Source organism: Aspergillus lucknowensis (assembly GCF_044049455.1).
Source record: "Aspergillus lucknowensis strain CBS 449.75 chromosome Unknown BJX67scaffold_1, whole genome shotgun sequence".
NCBI lineage: Eukaryota > Fungi > Ascomycota > Eurotiomycetes > Eurotiales > Aspergillaceae > Aspergillus > Aspergillus lucknowensis.
Window position 1 is genome coordinate 55,775 of NW_027263545.1, and position 24,325 is coordinate 80,099.

The 24,325-nt window shown below is 54.3% G+C and overlaps 9 protein-coding genes across 9 annotated transcripts; 7 read left to right on the top strand and 2 right to left on the bottom strand.

Moving 5' to 3' along the window:
• Positions 1 to 83: 83 nt before the first annotated feature.
• BJX67DRAFT_368991 (putative mRNA splicing factor RNA helicase (Cdc28)) lies at positions 84 to 3,434 on the top strand (the record flags this gene model as incomplete). The annotated part of the gene is made up of 8 exons (XM_071030699.1): positions 84 to 2,423; positions 2,457 to 2,579; positions 2,616 to 2,851; positions 2,891 to 2,981; positions 3,012 to 3,080; positions 3,123 to 3,250; positions 3,284 to 3,335; positions 3,372 to 3,434. 8 exons carry the CDS (start codon positions 84 to 86, stop codon positions 3,432 to 3,434), a joined length of 3,102 nt encoding a protein of 1,033 aa, XP_070891243.1.
• Positions 3,435 to 3,920: 486 nt separating this feature from the next.
• BJX67DRAFT_376090 (cytochrome b5-like heme/steroid binding domain-containing protein) lies at positions 3,921 to 4,318 on the top strand (the record flags this gene model as incomplete). Its single annotated transcript, XM_071031808.1, has 2 exons — positions 3,921 to 4,097; positions 4,241 to 4,318. The coding sequence occupies 2 exons, from the start codon at positions 3,921 to 3,923 to the stop codon at positions 4,316 to 4,318; spliced, it is 255 nt and encodes an 84-aa protein (XP_070891244.1).
• A 148-nt stretch (positions 4,319 to 4,466) lies between these two features.
• On the bottom strand, positions 4,467 to 8,727 carry BJX67DRAFT_987 (putative nuclear migration protein). The gene is made up of 2 exons (XM_071035698.1): positions 5,579 to 8,727; positions 4,467 to 5,524 (listed from the first exon to the last, which is right to left on the bottom strand). Exons 1-2 carry the CDS (start codon positions 8,532 to 8,534, stop codon positions 4,671 to 4,673), a joined length of 3,810 nt encoding a protein of 1,269 aa, XP_070891245.1. The 5' UTR covers positions 8,535 to 8,727; the 3' UTR covers positions 4,467 to 4,670.
• Positions 8,728 to 11,685: 2,958 nt separating this feature from the next.
• BJX67DRAFT_368993 (haloacid dehalogenase, type II) lies at positions 11,686 to 13,847 on the top strand (the record flags this gene model as incomplete). Its single annotated transcript, XM_071030700.1, has 4 exons — positions 11,686 to 12,398; positions 12,482 to 12,485; positions 12,795 to 13,679; positions 13,740 to 13,847. 4 exons carry the CDS (start codon positions 11,686 to 11,688, stop codon positions 13,845 to 13,847), a joined length of 1,710 nt encoding a protein of 569 aa, XP_070891246.1.
• Positions 13,848 to 13,990: 143 nt separating this feature from the next.
• Positions 13,991 to 14,880, top strand: BJX67DRAFT_965 (uncharacterized protein). Its single transcript, XM_071035673.1, has one exon. The coding sequence runs from the start codon at positions 14,257 to 14,259 to the stop codon at positions 14,749 to 14,751; it is 495 nt and encodes a 164-aa protein (XP_070891247.1). The 5' UTR covers positions 13,991 to 14,256; the 3' UTR covers positions 14,752 to 14,880.
• A 3,191-nt stretch (positions 14,881 to 18,071) lies between these two features.
• Positions 18,072 to 18,858, top strand: rasB (Ras small monomeric GTPase RasB; the record flags this gene model as incomplete). Its single annotated transcript, XM_071031809.1, has 2 exons — positions 18,072 to 18,149; positions 18,214 to 18,858. The coding sequence occupies 2 exons, from the start codon at positions 18,072 to 18,074 to the stop codon at positions 18,856 to 18,858; spliced, it is 723 nt and encodes a 240-aa protein (XP_070891248.1).
• Positions 18,859 to 19,028: 170 nt separating this feature from the next.
• Positions 19,029 to 19,797, top strand: BJX67DRAFT_897 (uncharacterized protein). Its single transcript, XM_071035601.1, has one exon. The coding sequence runs from the start codon at positions 19,199 to 19,201 to the stop codon at positions 19,592 to 19,594; it is 396 nt and encodes a 131-aa protein (XP_070891249.1). The 5' UTR covers positions 19,029 to 19,198; the 3' UTR covers positions 19,595 to 19,797.
• A 524-nt stretch (positions 19,798 to 20,321) lies between these two features.
• On the top strand, positions 20,322 to 22,858 carry BJX67DRAFT_1166 (putative acyl-CoA synthetase). Its single transcript, XM_071024379.1, has 3 exons — positions 20,322 to 20,831; positions 20,894 to 21,289; positions 21,339 to 22,858. The coding sequence occupies exons 1-3, from the start codon at positions 20,456 to 20,458 to the stop codon at positions 22,661 to 22,663; spliced, it is 2,097 nt and encodes a 698-aa protein (XP_070891250.1). The 5' UTR covers positions 20,322 to 20,455; the 3' UTR covers positions 22,664 to 22,858.
• Positions 22,859 to 23,110: 252 nt separating this feature from the next.
• Positions 23,111 to 23,690, bottom strand: BJX67DRAFT_376096 (putative GPI anchored protein; the record flags this gene model as incomplete). Its single annotated transcript, XM_071031810.1, has 3 exons — positions 23,111 to 23,294; positions 23,371 to 23,453; positions 23,517 to 23,690. 3 exons carry the CDS (start codon positions 23,688 to 23,690, stop codon positions 23,111 to 23,113), a joined length of 441 nt encoding a protein of 146 aa, XP_070891251.1.
• Between the last annotated feature and the right edge of the window lie 635 nt (positions 23,691 to 24,325).

The following is a 24,325-nucleotide window of genomic DNA, read 5'->3' on the forward strand; positions in this document are numbered from 1 at the left end:
CCGAACACCTCCCCCCCTCTTGATCCCATACATCTCACCCAAAACTTGCACCAGGAACTCTGCCTTACCGAGTCCTATCCACGATGGACAACCGAACCTTTGTCTCGGATTCCCTTATCCGCCTGACGGGCGCGTCCGATCCCACGATCGTCGACTTCGTCCTTGCCACCGCAACATCCGCAAGATCGCCGTCCTCGCTGCGGGACAAACTCGCGCCCTTTCTAGATGGCGATACCAGTGATATTGCCGGTTTTTGCGCGGAGCTCTACAAGCGCGCTGGGAAGGGCAGCAGTTCGAATACCGCTACGACGGGCTCCGGGGTTGGGGGTGCAGGTACTACTGTCGGCGCGGCGGGGAAACAGGTGAAGAAAAAGTATCGGCTTTTGGATATGGATGAGGGTGATGATCAACTTATCTCAAAGAATGTTGAGGGGCCGAAGAGGGAGAGGGAGAAGGAGAAGGATAGGAGGAGGGATAGAGACCGTGAGAAGGATGGGAGGGAGAAAGAAGAGAGTCGGAAGCGGGAACGCGAGCATAGTCGGGACCGGCATCGATCGAGGAAATTGAGACGGCGCGATGTGGGCGACTTTGAGGACCGGTGGGGTGATGAAGAGGTGGTTGAAGGCGAGGATGTTGGGAATGAGGAGGAATTCCAGGAATCGCCGGCCAAGCGAACGAGGCTGGAAGATGGCTCTGCGTCGCCGCGGTCGACGGCGAGTTCTGCGGATCTGGACCCCGAAGAACGCAGAGAGCGCGACCGAAAACGGGACCTCGAGGAACGGGATGCGTTTGCGAAGCGGTTGGCCAATAAAGACGATCGTCGGGCGAAGAAGATTGTCGAGGACCGAACGAAGGATAGCGAGGCTGCTAGGCGACGGGCTTTAGCGGATGATTCGAAGGCCAGGGCGGCCGCGATGCCGGATCTGCGCCTGCGGTCGCGGCAGGAGTATCTCAAGAAGCGGGAGACGGAGCGGTTGGCTTTGCTGAGGAGGCAGGTTGCGGAAGAGACTCAAGAACTACGCGAGAATCCAAACTTGACGCGCAGAGAAAAGGAGGAGTTCGCGCGCAACCGCGAGGTGCTCCGGATCGCGGAGGAGCGGCTGCGGATTGATGACCATCGAGATGGATATATGATGCCGGAAGACTATATCACGGAGAAAGGAAAGATTGATCGGAAGAAGAAAGAGGAAGCGCTCTACAAGCGATATGTGGATCGTGACGAGCACGGGCAGGAGAAGTTTATTACGGAGCATGAAGAATGGGAGTTGGAACAGACAGCCAAAGCGAAGGCTCAGATAAACCGGGCGGAATACGTGGACGAGGGAGACTACGAGTATGTGTTTGATGATTCGCAGAGGATCAACTTCACCATGGACGCCCAGATGAAAGGGACGCGGAAGACCATGACGCAGGAGCAGCGCGCTCTACAGGAGAAGCTTGACGAGGCGGAGAAGAAAGCTCAGACTATCGAAGACACCAGGAAGAAGCTGCCGATTTACCAATTTCGGGACGAGATCATACAAGCAGTTCACGACCATCAGATCTTGATTATCGTTGGGGAAACCGGCTCGGGTAAGACTACCCAGCTCCCGCAGTACCTGCACGAGGCAGGGTATACCAAGAATGGAATGAAGGTTGGCTGCACGCAGCCACGCCGAGTTGCTGCCATGAGTGTGGCGTCCCGTGTTGCAGACGAGATGGGCGTGAAATTAGGCAATGAAGTTGGATACGCTATTCGATTTGAAGATAACACGAGCGATAAAACGGTGCTCAAATACATGACTGACGGCATGTTACTGCGGGAGCTTCTGACCGAGCCAGATCTGGGACAATACTCGGCTCTGATGATCGACGAGGCACACGAACGTACTGTGCCGACTGACATTGCTTGCGGTCTCTTGAAAGATATCGCAAAGGCACGGCCTGATCTGAAGCTGCTGATCTCTTCCGCGACGATGGATGCGCAAAAGTTCCAGAGTTACTTTGATAACGCGCCAATTTTCAATATCCCGGGACGTATGTACAATGTCGATATCCACTACACGCAGCAGCCGGAAGCCAATTACCTGGCTGCAGCGATTACAACGGTCTTTCAGATCCACGTTTCCCAAGGTCCGGGTGATATTCTTGTTTTCTTGACCGGTCAAGAGGAGATCGATGCTGCTGAACAAAGTTTACAAGAGACAGCGAGGAAGCTTGGGAATAAAATTCCCGAGATGATCATCTGTCCTATATATGCAAATCTACCGTCCGACCTTCAGGCCAAAATCTTCGAGCCGACGCCGCCCAAAGCACGGAAGGTTGTGTTAGCCACGAATATTGCAGAGACCAGTTTGACAATTGACGGGATTGTGTACGTTATTGATCCCGGGTTCGTCAAGGAGAACGTCTTCAATCCGCGCACTGGTATGGAGAGTCTGGTGGTGACACCCTGTTCACGAGCATCAGCCAACCAGCGAGCAGGCCGGGCAGGTCGAGTTGGGCCAGGAAAATGCTTCCGCTTGTATACTAAGTGGGCGTACTATAACGAATTGGAGGAGAGCACAACGCCCGAGATTCAACGGACGAACCTGAACAGTGTGATCTTGACTTTGAAGTCGTTGGGAATCGACCAGCTCCTCGAGTTTGATTTCATGGATCCTCCGCCAGCGGAGACAATCATCCGAGCCTTGGAGCAACTTTACGCGCTGGGAGCACTGAATGACCGTGGAGAGCTCACCAAAGTCGGACGACAGATGGCGGAATTCCCTACGGACCCCATGCTCGCGAAGGCGATCCTCGCTGCGGACAAGCATGGATGCGTGGAGGAGGTTCTCTCCATAGTGTCAATGCTAGGAGAAGCCAGTGCCCTGTTCTTCCGACCAAAGGACAAGAAGATCCACGCCGACAGCGCCCGCAATCGCTTTACCGTCAAGGACGGCGGCGACCATCTGACTCTTCTCAATATCTGGAACCAGTGGGTAGATTCCGACTTCAGTTTCGTCTGGGCAAAAGAGAACTTCCTGCAACAGCGAAGCCTAACCCGAGCACGCGACGTACGCGATCAGCTCGCGAAGCTCTGCGACCGCGTCGAAGTGACTGTCAGCTCCGGCGGCTCAAACAACCTAATCCCGATCCAAAAGGCCATCACAGCCGGATTCTTCCCGAATGCGGCACGCCTCCAGCGCGGCGGCGATAGCTACCGCACCGTTAAAACCGGACAGACGGTATACCTACATCCGTCGAGTACACTGTTCGAAGTGAATCCGCGGTGGGTGATATACTTTGAGCTCGTCCTGACAAGCAAGGAATACATGCGCAGCAACATGCCTCTACAAGCGGAATGGCTGGTCGAAGTTGCGCCACATTACTACAAGAAGAAGGATCTGGAGACGCTGGGAACAGAGAAGAAGCCCAAGGGCCAGGGGGCGGCGGGGGAGAAAAGCCGCGATTAGCTTTATCGTATTTATATTGTACAATATCACCTCGCACTTATCGGGATTACTCTCATGTGGTATCGCGTGACTTGTTCACGCTGGGCATAGAAGAGCTTCTACTTGGTTCGAAGCCTTAATAGATTGCAAGAAGGTTTCTGGAAGGGGACCACCAAACTCGTTCAATGCAGAGAGATTCTCAGTTCAGAGGCCGGCACAAGACAGCGCAGCTGCCAGCGACCCAATCACAACAGCCACAAATCTAAGCGACCGCGGTCCCCGGGATCCCCAAAGCCGAGGTTCGACTCTCCACCTGCAGGTGTCCCGGCTCTATCTCCATTCCATTCCATCTCGTCTCCAAATAATACTCACTTCCTCTTCCTCCCTCACCAGACATTCCTCCTTCCTTCCCTTCCAAACCTCGAGTGCTACCACACAGCGCAACGCACCAGCCCCTCTCTTCCTCGTGCCTGTGTTTCCAGTAAGACAAAGAGAACAACGCCCAAAATGTCCAAAACATTCACCCCCGCCGACGTCGCAGCCCACAACACGCCCGACAAGGGCCTATACATCATCGTCGACAGCGCCGTCTACGACGTGACGAAGTTCGTCGACGAACACCCCGGTGGCGCGAAGATTCTTAAGCGTGTCGCGGGCAAGGATGCGACGAAGCAGTTTTGGAAGGTGAGATCTAGAGATTCTTCTTCTCCTTCTCCGTCTCATCCGGTGTGTGACTGGGTGTTGAGCGGGGAGGGACGGAGGGAGAGCGAGCGAGCGAACGAATTACTTTGGGAGAATGATGCTAACGTGCTTGCTTGCGCGAATAGTACCACAACGATGGTGTGTTGAAGAAGTATGCGCCGAAGCTGAAGATCGGGGATGTCAAGGAGGGGGCGAAGCTCTGATCGTTGATTTTGTTCTTGCGGGGAGATGTTATACTATTACATTACGCATACCGTGTCTCTCTGGCCCGTCGGGTATTATCTATTAGATGGATTTGAAGATTTTTGTGGTGCGATAGAGTGCTGCTTGCGATTACACCATGGTCTGGGGTGTCCTGGGGTAATTAAATAAATGGTTATCTATATCTATGTATAGATACTTATATATATGCTGTATATACGGTCCCGAACAAGTCGCTCAGATGGTATCAAGAAAGAGAAAACTCCGGCACCTGAAGCGCAAGAAAGAGAGAAAAGGTAGTAAGCAGGAGAAGAATGTACATGTGCGGGAAAGGGTTGAAATGAGGGCAGGAGTTTAGAACCCCTGGAACGGATCGTGGTGGCGATACTCGCCCTCTTCATATGGCGAGTCGAGTTCTGGGTACCCCTGGTTCATACTCCAGGGCGTTGACGCCTTGCGGGTGTGTCGGCGGGCTGCTGCAGCCCGGTACCGATTCGATTCTGTCTGGTCGATGAACGCTTCCATCCGGACTGTCCCAATTGCGTCGAAGAAGTTGCCCGTCCGCATGCTATTCTCGGACGTTCGGTGGCTGAAACTACTCCGTACGCTGGCAAACCCCTGCGAGTGCGAGGATGGAGCTTGCCCCTGCGGGTCGGGCGAGCTCCGCATGGAGGGCATGGTATTCTGACTCGAGAAACTACGGATATTGGGGATCGGCATGCGCGGCGCCGTGTTGCTGCGCTTGCGGGAGTGGTTCGAGAACCGTGGAATCGTCGGCGGGTCTGCTGCCTCGTCGGAGGCTCGGCTTCCGATGTCGAGGTTGGCAGGGATCTCGGGCACGGGCTCAGGGTGGTTGTTGTTTGTGAAGGACCGTTTCTTGCCCTTCGGGAATGGGCGTGGTCTGCCCTTGGCGATTCGGATGGAGTCCCGGATCGGGTTGCGGCGGAGGGTTGCTGTTGGTGTTGGGCGGACGCATTCCTCCTGTGGAACTGGCGGGAGAGCCGCAAGGTCTTGGACGCCCATGGCTGAGTGGCTCAGGAATGAGAGAGCAGTGAGCCAGACGTAGTGTCGCTCAATGCTGGTAGCTGTGAACTTGAGCGCTCGCTGAGGCGTCAGAATCAGGATGGAACGGTTGAAGTAAGCGGGGCCATTGAAGCCCTTGGGCAACGGGTTGTCATCTTTGACGTCGAGCACGGATTGGATGACCACTGCTCAAGTTAGAACCTATCTTAGGGCATGCGGTTTAAAGAAGAGAAACTTACACTTCCTCCCACTTTTGCCCAACAGCGCAGGCCCGCTGGTCGGCTGCTTGCTGCTCCACATGACAGCTCGTTCATAAGGTGCCAGCCAGACCCATCGTTTGTGTCTAACGCCGCTGCTGGTAATACTGGCGGAAACCTCTTCGGCGTTGCGGCCCTCCCAGGTGTCCTTGTCTCCACCGAAAGACCTCCTCCTGCGGACATATTTCCACATCCATTCGCCCACCATCGTCTGCGCGATGGCATCAACCACACTGGTTGGTTGGACAGACGTAGCTGTAGAGTCTTGCCGCTCATGTGTCAAATGCTGTGATGCGCTTGGTCGACGAGGCTGTCGCCCGTAGGTGCTTCGTTGGTTCCGGGGCATCGTAATATCGTCAAATGGCAGTGGCGGGTGCTGCCGAGGACTATCTGGTGTGTACGAGGAAATTGACATAGCGGGCGATGACCGGGTGGTGCGCCGTTCAGTCTGATCCGTCTGAGACATGGCGGCTGCGGAGCGGACACGCCGAAGGGTAGGCCTGCGCACGATGCTCGGCCGGGGACGATCGGAGAAATTGCGAGAGGGAGTTGGGCTCTGTCGTCCGTCGCTTCCGCTCTGTGGGAACTTCCTGGAACTGAGTCGGATTGGGACGGGGAAGGGAGGTGCGGCACTGGAGGTGTTGCTGCCACTACCGCTGTCGAGACTCGGTTCGCTTGGGCTGCGCGCCCGTATCCTCTGATGTGTGGCTGCGCCGCTCGAGATCATGGCTGTCCTACGCATATCCTGTTGTCGTGCTCCTGGAGCTCCAGAGCGTGACCAAGAAGACCTAGGCGAGCTTCGGAATGCACTGCTATTAGCGCCTTCGAAGTGATCCTCATCCACTTCCGGCAGCGTTGCCTCGTCGAGGCTGCGACGACGTTCGTGCGCGGAAACAAGTTTGCCCCGGCGCAATTTGTATGATGCAAATGGCCGATTAAGTAGCTCATCGTCGGTGAAGACGTCTCTGGTGGCGTCGGGCGACTCCTCGTCACTTGCTTGCTCAAATCCGGCAAACAGGCTGCTTGTTCGGAGAGGGCGCCTCAGACTAGCCTTTGAATCGTCCGACAGCGGCCCATTGTCGTTGTTACCTGGGTAGGCTTGAACCGGGCCCGGCTTGCTTTGTGCCGTCCTATCGGCTACAGGCTCAACCGCGGGAGGCGGTGGCTTTTCCTCAGCCTTGGTTGCTCTCGGCGGGGGGGGTTGATATGGCTGAATATGGTGCTCTAAAGATACGGTGCTAAGGGGGAAATCCGGAATCGCTGACGGGAGGAGCCTCGCCGGAAGTTTAACAGGCCGTTGATCAATACGAATCGGCTCGGTTTGTATTCCGACAGTCCGACTCTCAATGACTGGCTTGAATTCGGCTTGGCAGGAAACACTCTTAGTCTGCGGTGGTAGGACAACACTTCCACGAGGGGAAGGAGGTTCGGATTGCGGCGGGTGGATGGCGATCATTGGAACCTCCATAAACGGCGACTTGACTCCAGCGTCCAGGGGGTGAGTCTCAGCTTTAGCCTCAACTGGTGTGTTTGTCTGGACAGAGGTCGAAACCATAGGTGCCCATTTCACCACGGGTGATGTCGGCGGCGCTTCAACTCTCGGTGTCCAGGGAGGGGTGGGAAGATCATCGACTGTCTGAGAGGAAGATGAAACCATATCAATCGACAGAGTTAAAGTGCTGCTGTCTTTCGACAGGTATAGATCCATCTTTGTGTTATCTTCAAGTTCATTCGCTCCATGATCGGTCTTGGAGGCCAGCTTCGGCGATGGAGGTGGGGAGTACTGAACGCCTGTGTCTGAATACTGGACAGAGGGTGCGGAGATCATCTGGGAATTCTTGAGCTCCGCAGTCTCTTCTGGCTTTATTACATAGCCATCTAGACTGCCTTGTAATGAGAGACCTAGAATCTTCCTTGCTTTGGCATCCTGAGACTGGACGGACGAAGGGCGTTCTCCAGGGAGAACTATATCGTCGTCAAGCGCGTCGACAAGCGCGTCGAACTCTTCTTCTTCGTCGAATGCTAACTCGTCCGCGAGGTTTGTCTGAGAGCCCGGCATGTGGGCAGCGCTCATAACAGAGTACCGGGCGTTATGGAAGTCATCCTCATCAGCACCATCGCTGCTCAGGCTTGTAACGCTTGTTCTGCGTCTCCCTTGGCTGCTAGAATGTATGCTCGTCGAGTCACTGTCCTTCCCTGTGGACGCTTCTTTCGATGCGTCCACACCATCAGTATTTGAAGCTGGTCCGAGCGAGCCAGCGGCTTGGGCGGCGGCCACTTCGTTGAGGACAACCTTGAGACGACCTTCAACCACATGGACCTTTCGCTCCAGGTTTCGGCGTTCACCGTCCCATGCTTCTTTATCGCGGTTCCATATTTTTGTGGCCCGTTCCAATTCCTCCTCCCGGCTTCGAGCCTTCTTTTGAGCCTGCTCGAGCTTCCTGCGCACTTCGGATATACCGTCGAGCGCGTCATCACGCTCCTTAGCTAGCTCAGCGAGAGCCGACGAACTACCCCCTTCCAGCAATTGAATTTGATGTTTAAGTGAACGTGACTCTTTCGAGTGCTTGGATATTTTTTCCGCTAGCTCTTCATTTTCAATTCGAGACTCGTCGAGACTGCGCTCCAAGACATCGATAGCCTTAGTCTTGTTCTCGACATCTCGTCTTAGGGAAAGAATTTCGGAGACAAGGGAGGCATGTAGTGTGGGCGTAAATCTTCGGGGATCCAACGGCGATATAACATCCTCGTCGACGATTTCATCGAAATCACTGCGTCCGTCGGGGGAGAGATGGTTCGGGAGGGAGGCGGGTGACGAAGCTGGACCAGGCGATGAATCGGCCCGGGCATGCATGGAAGGTGGTCGTTTTGGAGTTGTAGACGGCGTCGGAAACGCATTCGCAGCCGGCGTCCTCTGGTAGATAGCTTCCGTAGCCATGACGGCTGCAGCTAAACCATCAGAGGTACAATCGCCTCAATCAAGGCTGTCGGTAAGTAATTTTCATATACACTCCGCGTGATATAATGTTGCCATTGGCTGTACGTATGTTGCCGTTCAATGGCCAAGCAGACGACCGCGAGGGAAGAGGCGTCAGCAAAACTGATGAGCGCTGACCAGCAGCAAAGAGGTTCCACCTGGACTTCGCCAATGCGTCAATTCTGGGGCACGTATGAGCCGGTTGCACTCAGATGGGAACGCGGTTTGGGAGTGTAAGGTACGCAAGGAGGTTTGCACTACTCACATCCACAACCCTCAATTCCAAGGCCGTGAAGGCTTCCCGACCTGAGGAGTCTTCCTGACTGCGTGAATGGACGCGTTCTCCCTCCTGGTGGGGGCGTCAAGATCACAAGAGTCGAGTCACGGACGGGAAACTCGCGAGACAGGGAGGCTGAACGGTGGAAGAACAATTAAGATTCAGATAAAATCGAAGGACAAGACGAGGAACAGCTGAACGGTCTCTGTGAGACCCTGTGACCCTCACGTTGCTTGTCGTCCAATCCTTCGCCTTTCACAGGAGCGATCCGAGGGAAGAGGGGGGAAAAGCGAGACGCATGAAGCACGGAGTCCGCCCGTTGAATTCGCGTCAGAACCAATTGAGCCTTGTGGCAACAGACTCGCAAGTCGAGAAGACAACCTGACGGGCCAGCCATGCCCAGAATCCCCAGCTGGCTCGCCATTTTGCTCCGTCAAGGGGGTGTTCGTTAGGGGCATGGAAAAGAGAGCCCACGTCCGAGACTAGCAAGGAGGAGCCACTCGGATTCTCCACCAGAGCTGCCGCAGGAGTCGAGAGCAATGGCAAATTGAGGCAATCCGACAATCCGACAGAGCGATCTGCTTGACTCGAGAGCGTCATTGGCCATCATGATTGACAGTGACGGGCCGTTGTGCACAGAGAAAAATCCAGGGCCAATCACTTGGAAAGAAAAGGGGCAAAAGGAAACAAGTCCGAATCTGAAACCACCACAAGAGGATAAAAAAGGAGCAAAGAGGCTTGCCAATAATCAGAGCGCATAATTAAAGATCGCTCAGAAGAGGAGAGACGGCTCAAGAGACCAACAGTCATACTCAGCAGCTATTCGAGGATACGGGGTGAGTGGGCAATTGGAGTTCGCTCCGGCCAGTCGTTGGGCTCCACCGGTTGCCTTTGTGAAAGCCTCACAAAAATGGGGTTGATGCTCATTGTCAAAGCCTCGTCTTCTCCAGCTTTGAGATGAGAGAATGGGATTGCTGGGAGCCATATTCTTCTCGAGGACTTTTTCTGGTTGACGTCGCCAGCGTCGGCCACGTGATCTCCCAAAAAAAAAAAATCACCAACTTGAAACGGATGAGCATTTTGGCAGCTGAACCGGTGCTGGTTGCAAAGTCATTATTCAAGAGCCGGGGAAAGATGGGTTCTGGCCTGTCTCTGAGGCGATCGTCACTTGGCAATTTCCAAGCAGAGCCCCTGGTCGGTATTTCCGGAGAGAACCGCAACAGCGAGACTTGACCTTTCAAGAACTCAGCATGTTCCTTCCGTCCAGGCTCAGGAGCAGATCAGAACAGACAGGACTCAGTCCCGATTTGCGACATGTTCTTCAGTCCATGTCGCATCACATCCCCATTATTATTCTGTGCAAAGGAACTGGCCAAGTGCAGAGTACCAATGATCGAACACTCTCCATGTTCATATGCTCAGTAATTGCCCATAGGATGAGCAATTGTCTTGACACTTCACTATTCATTGTTTTTCTTTTACTGCTTTCGCCCTTCCTCGTCTGTTTCTTTGTTCCTGAGTTGGGTGGGATCCTTGGGTCCGCCGCAGCTTAAAAAGCTCTCCACTGCTATTTCCACGGTTCGTGATTGATTGAGGACCACCAGGGCATCCAGTCAACTTTCGTCTTGCAAATGAGATATGGGGTTGGAAACCTTCTTTTCGGCTGGTGAGGTTTTATGTGTCGATTGATCATGCTCCAAGGAAGTTCCTCTCTTATCGCGGCGAATGCCGGTTGGGTTGCGAGTTCCGTCACTCGACGGTTGATCTCTGCTTGTCTCTGTGATACGCGTTGAACTCGAGAAACAGATCTCCTGCTCCGTTTCAGTCCTTTTTCTACTAATCGGGTAACGAGAGAGCCGACGATACAAGAAGCAGGCTTTCATTGGATTGCACCGGGACTCCGAGACGTCAGAGCGTTGTGCATTTGAACCAACGCTTTTCGAGCTAAAGTTGAAAGAAACGCGCGAGGAAGGCCGATTTGAGGCGAGACTCTCTCCAGGCCCACGCAGCATCACGGGCTGAATTTTGAGTCTGCCATTCAGTTCTTGGTTCCAAACTTGAACCGATATTTTCTTGGAAGGTTGAGCGGTCACTGCGAGGGCTTTGGCATGCTGAGAACCGAGATGAGCGCTCGTCTCTTTGCGTTTCGGTGTCTCGGGTCAAGACCACCACAGCCATGGAGGAGCGACGTCTCCATGAACCCCTAATTGGTAGCACGGGCCTCAACCAGAATAAAATAATGACGCCGTTCGCGCGGCCGTTGGGATCGAAGTGAAGGGGCTGCAGCTGTCATCGCGAATCGCCCCAGCAAGCCTCCTGATCGAGCCTTCATCCCCGGCGATTCATGCAGGGCTTGCAGGGCCAAATCTTAACACACAGATGGCTCGCAATCTGAAACGCCGGATGAAGTGATAATGTGATGGGATCGGGGCCCTTGCGGGACAGATGTCTTTGCTCGCGAGGACTGCTCTTCCTCTCTTCTCGGGCTCTGAGATGTCGATAACGATTCCCGATCATTGTTTTCGAGAGCAACCCACCCGAATTTTGAACTGGAATGTCTAAACGAATGCGAAACACGGTTTTCGTTATTGTTCAGCCAACACAACAACCTCGGAATCTCCCCCTCACATGACTCAGCCCGCGATGACGAGATTCCCCGCACTCTTCCTGACTTCCCAGAGTCGCATCGGACAGTCGCGTATCATTTGTGACTCATGATCTGAAATTTGTTCAGCGGACATCTGGAATTGCAAGTACTGATTGAGCTGCAAAAAACAAAGCCTTGAGCCTCGCACTGAGCCGATCTGTGTCCCCGCGACAAACCGACCCGGCAGCATGGCTATCAACCCGCAGACCACGAAAGCCCTCCTCTTCGACATCTTCGGCACGACAGTGCAATGGCGAACAACTGTCACCAAGGCTCTCAAAGAAGCCAGCGAGCGAGCGCTCAGTGATCCCCAAAAGTCTCTCACCCAGGATCTCCGCGCCCAAGCATCAGCAATGACAGAAGACAACTGGCACGACATGGCAGAGGACTGGCGCGCCTCATACAGCCGCTTCACGAAGACATTCGACCCATCCAAGGGCTTCGTCTCCGTCGACCAGCACCACTCCGAGGCTCTCCTGGAACTCGTCCAACAGCGCCAGCTCGAGGGCCTCTTCACGGACAGTGAGCTCCAAGATCTCGTTCAGGCCTGGCACCGGCTGGATCCGTGGGATGATACCGTGCGCGGGCTAAGGCTGCTCAGCAGCAAGTTTCGCACGTGCACGCTGTCGAACGGGAATGTGTCGCTGCTGGAAGACCTGATACGCCACGGGCAGTTGGCATTCACGGACATCGCTAGTGCCGAGCAATTCGGGGCTTATAAGCCGTCGCCTCGTGTGTACCTCGGTGCTGCGGCGCGGCTGGGGTTTGAACCGCGCGAGTGTGTGCTTGTCGCAGCGCATCTCCGCGACCTGAAAGCAGCTAAGGCATTGGGGTTCGGGACTATCTACGTTGAGCGATTTGGGGAAGAGGAGGAAGATTTGGGGCAAGCTATTGAGGAAGGGTATGTGGATGCGGCGGTGGAGAGGGATGCCCAGTCGGATGGGTTCTTACAAGTTGCGAGACTGCTAGGTATCTCGACAGAAGGGTCGTAAGGCTCGTAATTAACTACTATTTCTCCTCGGGAATAAGCATCCAATTCCAACACTGGTGTCAGCAATTGCTTGATAACCGGGTCTCATGACGTCAACACGGCCGATTATAAATCATTCCTCAGCCGCGGAGGAGAGATTCATAATGAAGGGAAGGCAGGGTATAGAAGTAATAAGACTGGAGTATCTTCTCATTTCATTGCCCAGAATTGAACATCTAGAAACCAGACCATGCCAGCCGAAGCAGTACAGCCCCACCAGGCCAGATCCCTCATCACATATCCTTACCATTCTAACCACCGACACAGGACCAAAAAATCTACAAACTCACCGACGAAGACGGCCACTTCCGACGTCAAGACTCCGTCTTCCGATCCCGGGTGTCGCGCTCACCGGGCGCCGAATTTCCCCCAGAAAAGGACCGCTACGTCCTGTACCTGAACTACGGATGTCCCTGGGCCCACCGAACAAACCTTGTCCGCAGCCTGAAGGGCCTCGAGGACGTAATCCAGCTCGTCGTTTGCGACGCCGAGTTCGGTCCCGAGGGGTGGACCTTCAGCGGAAGGAATGGGTCGGCGGAGAAAGACCCGTTGTACGGGTTCACGAAGATGAGCCAGCTGTATTTCAAGGCAAACCCGGGGTACACGGGGCGGTATACAGTTCCCGTACTCTGGGATAAGAAGCGCGAGACGATTGTGAACAATGAGAGTAGCGAGATTATTCGCATGTTTTACACCGAGTTTGATGATTTGCTTCCGGAGGAGAGGCGCGAGGTCAATACCCCCGGCGGCGGGTTTTACCCTGCTCATCTGAGGAAGGAGATTGATGAGATGAACGAGTGGGTGTACAATCGGATCAATAATGGGGTGTATAAGACGGGCTTTGCGACGACGCAGGAGGCGTATGAGGCCAATCTATATCCGCTGTTTGAGGCTCTGGATCGCGTGGAGGCGCATCTTGCGCAGCCAGGACACCAGCCGTATCTGTTCGGAGAGCATATCACAGAGGCGGACATTAGGTTGTATACAACCATCGCTCGGTTCGATGTCGCGTACTATCTGATCTTCCGGTGCAACCTGGGGATGATCCGGCATGATTTTCCGCTTATTGACCGCTGGTACCGGCGTCTGTACCATGATGAGTCTGAGAGAACGCGGGGAGGGGTATTCAAGAAGACAACGTTCTTTGATGTGGTGAGTGGTAAACCTGCTATTCCGACCCAACCCCAGTGTTGCTGACCTTGCGTCCGACAGTATAAATTTGGCTACCTGGTAGCGGTTGGCAAGAAACAAGGCGTAGATACCTCTCAGCTGGTCATCCCCGCAGGGCCGAAGCCTGCCATTTTGCCTCTGGAGGCGTAGTTCTTCGCGTCTTCGCTCGATATCAGCTTGGCTCACGTTCGTTGGAACCGGGGGTTCTTTCAACCCTCGTCTACTTATTGTACTTCCAGCGCATAATGATAAATGCATAGCGTATGACTTACATAAATGAGCATCCGCTTCCCACGCGTTGACTAGGGGACCCGTTCCTAAATTCTCGTGGCTCGCGAGCTGCAAATGGCAGTTGCGCAGGGCCTGAAAGAACGGACTCGCGCAGATCGTCGGTTACTGAAGAATTGTAGGGCGGTCCTTGGGAGGAGTCCGAGTTTCTGGATCACACGCGCACCTTGTTCTTCAGGTCGGCCCGACTAGTGAAGTCAAAGGTATGAATCGAGTCCAATAAGGAGAGTGTGATGCTGGCTCTTCAGTAACGGACTTTTGAGTGCTTCTGATGGGGGAGCTGGCAGTTTATGTAACTCGCCGACAAGAGCTCCGGGGCAGCGGGGCATTCAGACCTGGCGGGTCCTTTAAAGCTCTCGCCTGGACAGTTCAAAGCTCTCAATTCCAGCTGCGCGAGGATTGGACAATCGCGCTCCTCAACATGGAGAACGGTCTGGGGGGTTCAAAATTCCTCGTCGAAAGCTTCGGCCCAGCCCTCGGAAAACCGAGTGGGGTGGCGTTCCCTCGTCCGACTGTGGCTGCCATGAGCAGCAGAGCTGTGCTCCCCAAACCAGCTCTGGCGTCTGCACCGCTTTCGAATCAGCAAAGACTGATGGACGGCACTGCCAAAGTACGTCGGAACAGCCAATCAATACCCAATTGTGCGAATCCAGAGGACGCGCAAGAACCACACAAAAATCACACAAGCGCAAGAGGCCTGTTCCCGGCTTCCAAACAGGAAATCCAAGTCTTCAATCTCCAGGCTCCATCATCTGCACTGGGTTGATTAGCGGACCCAATCATGGTGGGACGCCCCAAAGCCCAGAGAGCCACAGACCCAGAGACTGGTGTTGGTGTCGCCCACTGCCGGTCTTTTCGAAGCTTGAACCCCTGAGATGAGGGGCGCGGTGATTCCCGAGGTCCTGATGCTCAGTTGCCGTGATCTCTCGTTTCGCCTGCGGATGTGGTTGGCGTGATTATTTCGGGCGCATGCACTGCAGCACCGGGCCCGGATCATGCAGCAGTTCCCGATTTATGCTCATGCATGCAAGTCTATGCAAACTCCCCGCTGTTCCTGCTGCCCTTGACGTTCCAGTTCTCTTCATGCGAGATGGCCAGGATATTTCCCTGTGCTTTGATTGGAGTTAAGCGAATATCCTGGACTTTTTTTCCAACATCGCCAGCATCCTTCATTCGTACTTCCTTCGGGTAGGGGGGATGATGACCGGAGATAATAATAGTGATCTTAATATGGAGTACTAATGTCTAACAATGCAACGATGACTCCCCCGCGTCCTGGAAGTCTGGTCCTTCGCGACGATATCCCTCCTCCTCGAGCCGTTGTCCTGTCCGTGGGCTCTCACGCCTCGAGCCAGCCGAAACGCTCCGTATGATGTTTGCGCAATCACCCACGTGGGAGAGACACGGGTCCGGGCACTACTAGTGTTCTTCAATGGCAATGACGGCCGTCTGGCGGTTTACTCCACTGGCTCGAGAAGCTTGAACGTCACAATTTTGCGGTGGAAGCGACACAAGTCCAGACTCAGGGTCAGGATGGTGGCCGACAACAAGAAAACAACCATTAATCCAGGGAAACTGCTCCAGGCAAGGGTTTCCCTTTCGGGCCTAGCAACCGCAGAGCTAATTGCTGATATTCCACCCAAGACCCCAAGTCCAGCACTGCCTTTCATCTTTTATCTGTCCCGTCTTGTGTGCCTGGTTTTCCACATTGGTCGAAGGAACAGTCAGGTCAATCCCTGCTAGCTGATGGAACCGTATCCCGCCATGGACCGGGCCGGGCGTCGAGAAGTTCGTTGCAACGGCCCATATGGGGGTGATACGGCGCTTCCCTCGGGTATTTCCCTGGTGAATGACGTCTCCCACCTCGGGGCCATCATTTTTGGGTAATTATCACTGTGAGTCCTTCAGTGCGCTGCGAAGGAGCCAAGCAGAGAGGTGGAGCATCCTGAGGAGACTAACTGGGACTGGTCGTTAGTGGGGAACACTTGTCCCCCACTCCACTATCATCAACCAGGCGAGAGACCTTTTGGAATCTGGTTCTAGCCCTGGCTGGCAATTGATTTTCCTCAAGATGGCTGTCAAAGACCGAAGGGGAGGTGCCTGAAGCAATTCCAAGCCAACAACAAAGGCGGATTCCCTCAAAACATCTGTCAGAACCCCAGGGGCGGGGCGTCGAAACATTTCCTCTCTTGTTCGGAATATTGTCCCGCCACATTGCGACATGATGGCTTTTGCTTGGCCCTTTTGGCCCGCTCTCCGAGGCCAGACAACGTATCTTGTAACGTGACATTTGGGGGAGTGCGTCCCAGGAGTCCCAGGAACCAGGGAGTTGGTACGAGACTTTCCCACTATTGCCCGCGGAATTCCGATCCCTTTCCGGTTGGGGTCGAGTGTAACCCTGAACGTGGGAAAAGACTGTGAATATGAATCCTGCGGGACGACGACCATCGATGTCGACGGCATGCGAAGTTGCCGAGGACAGTCTCCCAAAGCCTGCTGTTTCCCCTCAGCCTGTCAGCTTGTTCGAGACTTCTGTTGAAATTGGCCAATTTCTATCTTTCGAGCTAGACTCAATCTCATTAAGAGGTACCAAATCCTTGGTTGGTGGGAGAACGTTCGGTTCGGATCCGCTTTGGAACAGCTTCGTGTCGACCCAAGACTGTCTCCTTCATGCGGAGGCGCCGATTCGCTGCAAGAAAATAATCTTTGCGAGAGACGATTATACTTTGAGTGCGCGATCAATCCAGCGACAAAGGCAATTTGGGAGGGTCCAAAGCACGACGACTGATGAAACAGTGTCTTGTCTCAGCTTCTTCATGTTCAAGCAGGACTCACGAGCATGAAGTCTGTGTCAGAATAAATGTAGAAAGGTGTAAGTTGACGGATCAATCTCGCCAGACTCCTCCCGCGGGTCTCGATCCAGCCCCAAACGTGACGGCGCCACTTTTGAGCTCTGCTGTTGCTGCTGTTGTTGCTGTTGCTGCTGCATCCCCTCCGTTCCATTCAAAGGCCAGTCTGAGATCATCGCGTCCAATTCTTGGTCCTTTTTACCACCGCCAACGTATCAGGACAATCAGGAGAACCTTTTTCTTTTTGCTTCTTTTTTATTTTATTTTTATTTTTTTGGGGAGGGGGGGCATTCTTCCTCCTGAACAACCACCACCTTCGGGTTTATCTCGTGCTTCCCCCTCTCATTGCTCCTCACACTCTCGAATCCCCCTTCACTCCATCAACCCCTCCCCAATTCTTGTTTGAACTGAGGGACATCAGCTCCTCATTATTGCTGGCCAAGCTTTTCTCTTCACCTCCTCGGCCATATGAATCTCGCCTTTCGACGAGCCAAACGAGATACGAGAACCGTTAATCCATCTGTGGCGATCATCTTCTGCCATTTGCTCCCCCTCACGTGGCGGAATTCGCGACTGTTGCACTCTGAAGCCTTGGGAATATCTCTGTCCCAAAAGTATTCACATCCAAAGTTGGATTTTTTTTCCCCCTCTGCTCTTTCCTGCAGGCACCTCAAGCGAGAGTTCCTTTATCCGGGCTCGCTTGTGCAGCTGTTGGTGGCCACTCATTCGCGACAGCTGCTTGAGTCCGAAAGTTAGAGTTAGAGGGCGACTTTCTCCTCTTCTCTTTTCCCCTCCTCTTCACTGCTCTGCTCTCTTCCCAAGATTCCATCAGGAGCGCTCTCCCTGAATCCCCTCCATCCCATCTTCAAGGTACGTGTTCGAGTCGGCTGGAAAAAATTATCCCTGCTTCTTTTCTGGCATTGGCATGTGGGTTGGGGCCGCAGCCTAAAGCAGCCAGGTCGATTTCTCCGGTGGCTAATCGCACTACCAAAATAGCCCGTCCTTTTCCAGACCCAGCTTTTCGCACCTCTCCGCTTCGACGAGTCCGTGCTCCTTGCGGAGTCTTGATCGATCTCTTTCTTTTCTCCCTCTTCCTCTCGTCAGTCGGCTTTTACAAGAGTTTTTCATTTTTTTTCCTTCCAATTTTCCTCCATATTTTCGCGCCTCGGCCCCATTACACCACCCCCTTTATTTCCTCCGAAGGGTGTCCGAGAGAGAAACACAGGCTATGGTCGCTATGGCCGGAAAAATGACTATGTATAAGTTGGTGGTGTTGGGGGACGGTGGTGTCGGAAAAACTGCACTCACAATTCAGGTTAGCCACTGACTGCCTGCCTCCGAAGTTATCCCTCTGTGACTGATTTATCTGCTTCTTGTAGCTGTGTTTAAACCACTTTGTCGAGACTTACGACCCCACCATTGAAGACTCGTACCGCAAACAGGTCGTCATCGATCACCAATCATGTATGTTGGAGGTTCTCGACACTGCCGGCCAGGAGGAGTATACAGCACTACGCGACCAGTGGATCCGAGATGGTGAGGGCTTTGTCCTCGTTTACAGCATTACCTCGCGTGCCTCCTTCTCTCGGATAACGAAATTCTACAACCAGATCAAGATGGTCAAGGAATCAGCAAACTCGAGTTCACCTTCTGGCGCCAGCTACCTCGGGTCGCCGATGGATTCACCCTCTGGCCCGCCCCTTCCGGTTCCAGTAATGTTGGTTGGGAACAAGAGCGACAAAGCTGTTGAACGAGCCGTCTCGGCGCAAGAAGGCCAGGCACTTGCCAAAGATCTGGGGTGCGAGTTTGTCGAAGCGTCCGCGAAGAACTGCACCAATGTCGAAAAGGCGTTTTACGACGTCGTCAGAATGCTGCGCAGTCAACGCATGCAACAACAGCGGCCTCAGGACCATCGTCGGACTACCGGTCTAGGTCCCATGCGGGATTCTGGGCCCGAATACCCGAAGTCCTTCCGTACCGACCGCACTCGACCCCGCGGCGGACTCAGATGTAAAATCCTGTGAGCTACTTGCAAGGTTGTGCGCTGTTGATTGAGATGATTTCGAGTTGCTATTTTCGCAACACACTACCACAGTGTCCTCTTTTCCCCCCTATATCTTACAATCTGCGACCGGCGCGCCGGCTACTTGATTATATCACCTCATCACCTCCCTATGGCGTTTTTAATCGCTCTTAGACAATTTGTGCGAGCTTGCTCCACGACGATATTCTTCTCTTGTCTATATTGGCTGTTATGAGCGTTACTAGTTTCCGGGCCGTTCTCCGTGCTCGACCTACTTACGCTTTTGACATCTTCCAACACCCTTTTTTTTACCCTTCAGCCGAATATCCGCGGCTGCGGCGATGGATTTGTGGGTGTGTTTGATGCATGGGTTATGGCTATTTACTGTTATGTGGGAGGCCCATTTTTCGAATCAATCGCAGGTGTCTGGACATGTGAGATCCTTCCCATTGTTTCAAGGAGCCGGGATCAATAGGGATGCATTTTGGGTATTGTTTCTTCAGACGTCCGTTTTCCCTTGTTTTCCCGTTCCTCCATTTCCTACTACACTATTTCCCCGAAGGTTCCTGAATTTGCCCGACCCCTGTGCATCCTCCCCTGCCCCTGGTTACTGGAGGAATTCTCTCCACGGTCCAGGACAAGGTGGTGGGATTGGCCAGATGAAACAGACACTGTGGCTGTGGTGGGCTGCGAAGACCACGATGGAATGGATAACGAGCGGTGGCGTCGACCGTTGAACAGGCATTGCGGATATGATACCCTACGGCTGAGCTTTCGAGGTGTGAAGATTTCGATGCATTTGCAGGAAAAATGAGGATGAGGGCCTCCAGAGTACACTCCTCTGTACATCATTGCCGATAGAAGAATACAACCACACCTAGAAAACATTTCAATTGGGTGACTGAAAAAATTACCTTTCAATAATGATAATACAGCTGGGATCGGGTTTGGAATTTCCGAAGGAGTTTCCTTGCAGTGGGCAAATCAACAGGGGGAGCGAAGGGGAGTTTCCCCACGGTGCTGCGCAGAGTGCGGGGAGAGCTGTGCGCTGTGCAATGATAATGCTGCCCTGTGCTCTCCAACCCTCCGCCCGACCCTCGGCTGGTTCTTGGTCTTCCAAATTCCCTTCGTCCACGGCTGGATTCGGCATTCCTCGTCGTTCCTTGAAAGCCACGGTCGTCCACCTGAATGGCCGTCAATTTCCTTTTCTTCTCTTCTCATTGGCATCAGTCCATCTCGCTTCCTTCTCTCTCGCGTGTTCAAGCTCCAAAATTCCGGGGGTAGTCTCCACATTCACAGCTCTCTCGCAGGCCACCACCTGCGCAAGTGACAGATCTTCCAAGACTGCCCAATCCCAAGATTGAATACACGGAGTACCATTTGCCGACATCCCTTATCCGCAGAGATCGCTGGGTATCGAGCTCGCCGGCTTTCTCCCTCGCCTTACCTAGGTACGGGAAGCGGACTTAAGCGGCCTCACACAGGCCCGGGGCCGTTCACCTGGTTCCTTCTTTACATTACTGCTATACTCCACAGCCTCCCGCCACAGCGCTCGGCTATTGAGGATCAAAAAGTACGACCGGTTCGTAGCTGCCACCATGACACATCCGCAGCAAGCCGTCCATGCCGCCTCGCTCAGCGACCCAGAGACGTTCTGGTCTCACCACGCGAAGCAGCTCCATTGGCATCAGAAGCCATCACGTGCGATCAGCTGCTCAACCAGGACTCTCCCCAGCGGCGCCAGCCATGAATCATGGGCGTGGTTTCCTGACGGCGAGATCTCCACTACGTATAACTGTGTTGATCGTCACGTGCACAGTGGCAATGGGGATAATGTCGCCATTATCTGGGATTCTCCGGTGACGGGGAAGAAAGAAAAGTATACGTATCGGCAGTTGTTAGACGAAGTGGAGGTTCTGGCCGGTGTGTTGAGCGAGGAGGGTGTGAGGAGGGGGGATGTAGTTGTTATTTATAGTATGTACTTCTCTCTACAGCTTCGGCGGCTTGGTGACAGAGAGTTTGTGCTGATGATATAGTGCCCATGATACCGGCGGCGTTGATCGGTGCACTCGCGGTTGCTCGGCTGGGGGCGATCCATGCAGCTGTTTTTGGAGGGTTTGCGGCCAAATCATTGGCCCAACGTATCGAGGCCGCGAGGCCGCGAGCAATTCTGACGGCCTCATGTGGGATCGAGGGCACGAAAGGTGCCATTCCGTACCGGCCGTTGGTGGAGGGCGCCATCCAAGCGAGCAGCTTCAAGCCAGAGAAGGTGCTTATCTGGCAGAGGGACCAGCTACGGTGGAACAACCCACACAAGCTCGATGGGCAGCGCAACTGGAACCGACTGGTGAAGAGTGCGCGGATGCGCGGAATCCGTGCTGCAGCGGTGCCGGTTAAAAGCACGGATGGTCTGTATATCATCTACACCAGCGGTATGTTGAGTTGCATCGGGCTTTCTACGCATAGACTGACGAGAAACAGGCACCACTGGCTTGCCCAAAGGAGTAGTCCGAGACGCAGGCGGGCATGCCGTCGGACTCAGCCTATCGATTAAGTATTTGTTTGATATTCACGGGCCCGGCGATGTCATGTTCTGCGCCTCGGACATCGGCTGGGTCGTGGGACACTCATATATCCTATATGCACCGTTGCTAGTTGGTGCAACGACCGTCCTGTTCGAAGGCAAGCCTGTCGGAACTCCAGATGCAGGGACATTCTGGCGGGTTGTCGCCGAACACAAGGCGAACGTCCTCTTCACCGCACCCACAGCGCTTCGAGCCATTCGCAAGGAAGACCCTGAGAGCCGACACTTTGAAAAGGTTGCCGGGAACGGCGATCTCCGACATCTACGTGCTCTGTTCCTCGCGGGGGAGCGGAGTGAGCCGAGCATTGTGCGTGCTTATCAGGATCTCCTCGACAAGCACGCCGCTCCGGGCGCTCTAGTCATAGACAACTGGTGGTCCTCGGAGTCCGGCTCTCCGATCTCTGGACTGGCACTGCGAAGCGCCGTGGGGCAGGTGCCCCCCGGATCCGACGAGTCCAAGATCGCGCCCTTGCCAATCCGTCCAGGGTCAGCAGGACTCCCAGCACCAGGCTTCGACGTCCGGGTCGTCGACGACGAAGGCAACGAACTCCCACGGGGAACAATGGGCAACATCGTCATGGCGACCCCTTTAGCACCGACAGCATTCACCCGCCTCTTCAACGACGACGAGCGCTTCTACAAGGGCTACCTCAAGCGCTTCAACGGCCGATGGCTGGACACCGGCGACGCAGGCATGATCGACGCAGACGGGTATATCCACGTGATGTCGCGATCCGACGACATCATCAACGTGGCCGCGCACCGCTTCAGCACCGGCGCAATCGAACAGGCCATCCTCTCGCACCCGGACATCGGCGAAGCCAGCGTCGTCGGTATCCCCGATGCACTGAAGGGCCATCTCCCCTTTGCATTTGTGCAGCTCAAGAACGCGGGTGGTGACATTGATCTCCCCGCGCGGCCGCCGGCGCAGCTATTCGAGGGCGTCAACGCCCTTGTCCGCGAACAGATTGGGGCGATTGCGTCGCTGGGCGGGATGATCCAGGGCCAGGGGATGATCCCGAAGACGCGGAGCGGGAAGACGCTGAGGAGGGTGTTGCGGGAGTTGGTGGAGAATGGGGCGAGGGGAGAATTTGGTCGGGAGGTCAGCGTGCCGCCGACGGTGGAGGACCGCGCTGTCGTGGAGGTTGCGAGGGAAAGAGTGCGCGAGTACTTCACGAGTGTCGGTGTGGGGGCGGGGGCGGGGGCGAAGGCGAGGCTGTAAATCAATCGCAACTCATCTCCATCTGTCGCAGAGATCTACATCTACTGGTATTTACTAGTTAACTAGAACAAGGAGAATAGAGCATAACGCATTAATTAAACAAGTAACTCACTTATACACAGGAAAGCAGAACGGCCAAGTCATGAACAAGAACAACGAAGGAAGAATAGTTTCAAGTAAAATAAGAAGCAGAGGTCAAAGGTCAATCAATGGGACTCGGAGGAGTCTGGTATAGTATGGTATGGTATCTGTCGTATTCATCGACCAAATCAATCAACCAATCAATCAATCAATCAACTCGACTCAACTCAACCACACTTCAATCAATCAAATACACCTTGACCGGATACCGATACGTACATCCATCGGCCGCACGCATCACTCACTCACTAACTCACCCACTCACTCACTCTATCCATCCATTCACTCATCCCGGGCGAAAGTCGCTTACAGAAGAGCAGCAACAACACCGAACAGACCGGCCACGGCGCCGGCGCCGGCAGCCGCACGGCTCGCGCCGCCCGTGAAGGCGGGAGGAGACGGGGTGGTTGTGCCGGTGGGGTTGACGGAGGTCGGGACGCTGGTGGGGATGACGGGAATGGAGCTGGAGGGGGTTGGGGTCGGGGTGGAGCTATACATATAGAAGTCAATTTTTGTTGTTTGACGATTGAACAGTTTTCATTCATTGTGATTGTGGGGGGACGTACCAGGCCTTGCAACGGGTGATGGTGGTTGTCAGCAGAGGGCGGGTGACGGTGTAGGGACCGTTGGAGAGGGTGACGGTTCCGGGCTATAGCAGTCAGATTTCTTGCGTTTTCAGGGTTTCATGGGATGGGGGAACGGGCGCGCGTACAGTCTCGACGGGGACGGTCTCGGTGCCAGCAACCAGGGTGGTGGAGCTGGGGCAGTAGGTGGTGTAGTCGGTGACCACGACGGTGGTGTACTCCTCGGAGTCACCGCCGTTCGCGACGGAGGCGACGGCACCAACAGCCAGGAAAGCAGTGACGGCAGCGAAGGAGAACTTCATTTTGAGTGATTTAAGGGTGGGGGAAAGAGAGAGTTGATTGAAAAATTAACGAGTGTGGGTGTGTTCAGAGAACAAGTTTTGGTTTTAAAGAGTGTACTCGGTATAAACACCGGGAGGGTTGAGTGCGTTTGGCAGGATTGTAGCGGAAACGGGCTGGAGAAGGAGAAGGAAGAGAAGGGGAGGGAGCGAAGAGAGAGGAACGAGGGCGAGTAATTATAAACAGGAACTAAGGGGAACTCGGCCAGGAACCGGACTGGCTTTGGGCCAGGGCAGAGGGCGTCCAGGAGGAACTAGTGCGTTAGTGTATGCGGGCTGTCGAATGATGTTGCTGTTCAGGGGCGCTCTGGTGGAGGCTGTTCCTAGGCTAATTTCCTTTCACTTGGGCTTGAAATCTTAGTTGGCGCTGTTTGGGAGGGACTTGATAGGGTCAGGGGAATCGCTCTCCACGTTTGAAGAGTCCAGACTGCAGTGCAGAACAGGAGATCGTGCAGCACACTGTGGAAAGCAGTATCACAGTCCAACTGCCCCCGGCATCAGGAACCGTTCGTCAGACAGTTTGTCCGATTATCGTCGGACCACGGAACTGCGCTCTCTGCGTCCCACTCCCCAGACTCTGCACCTTCAGCATCCAGGAC

Coding starts and splice junctions, on each gene's coding strand:
- BJX67DRAFT_987 (XM_071035698.1), bottom strand. CDS start 8,534: ATGGCTACGGAAGCTATCTACCAGAGGACGCCGGCTGCGAATGCGTTT. Junction 5,525..5,578: donor GGGCAAAAGTGGGAGGAAGT/GTAAGTTTCTCT, acceptor TAACTTGAGCAG/TGGTCATCCAATCCGTGCTC.
- BJX67DRAFT_965 (XM_071035673.1), top strand. CDS start 14,257: ATGGGGGAGCTGGCAGTTTATGTAACTCGCCGACAAGAGCTCCGGGGC.
- BJX67DRAFT_897 (XM_071035601.1), top strand. CDS start 19,199: ATGGATTTGTGGGTGTGTTTGATGCATGGGTTATGGCTATTTACTGTT.
- BJX67DRAFT_1166 (XM_071024379.1), top strand. CDS start 20,456: ATGACACATCCGCAGCAAGCCGTCCATGCCGCCTCGCTCAGCGACCCA. Junction 20,832..20,893: donor GGATGTAGTTGTTATTTATA/GTATGTACTTCT, acceptor CTGATGATATAG/TGCCCATGATACCGGCGGCG. Junction 21,290..21,338: donor GTATATCATCTACACCAGCG/GTATGTTGAGTT, acceptor GACGAGAAACAG/GCACCACTGGCTTGCCCAAA.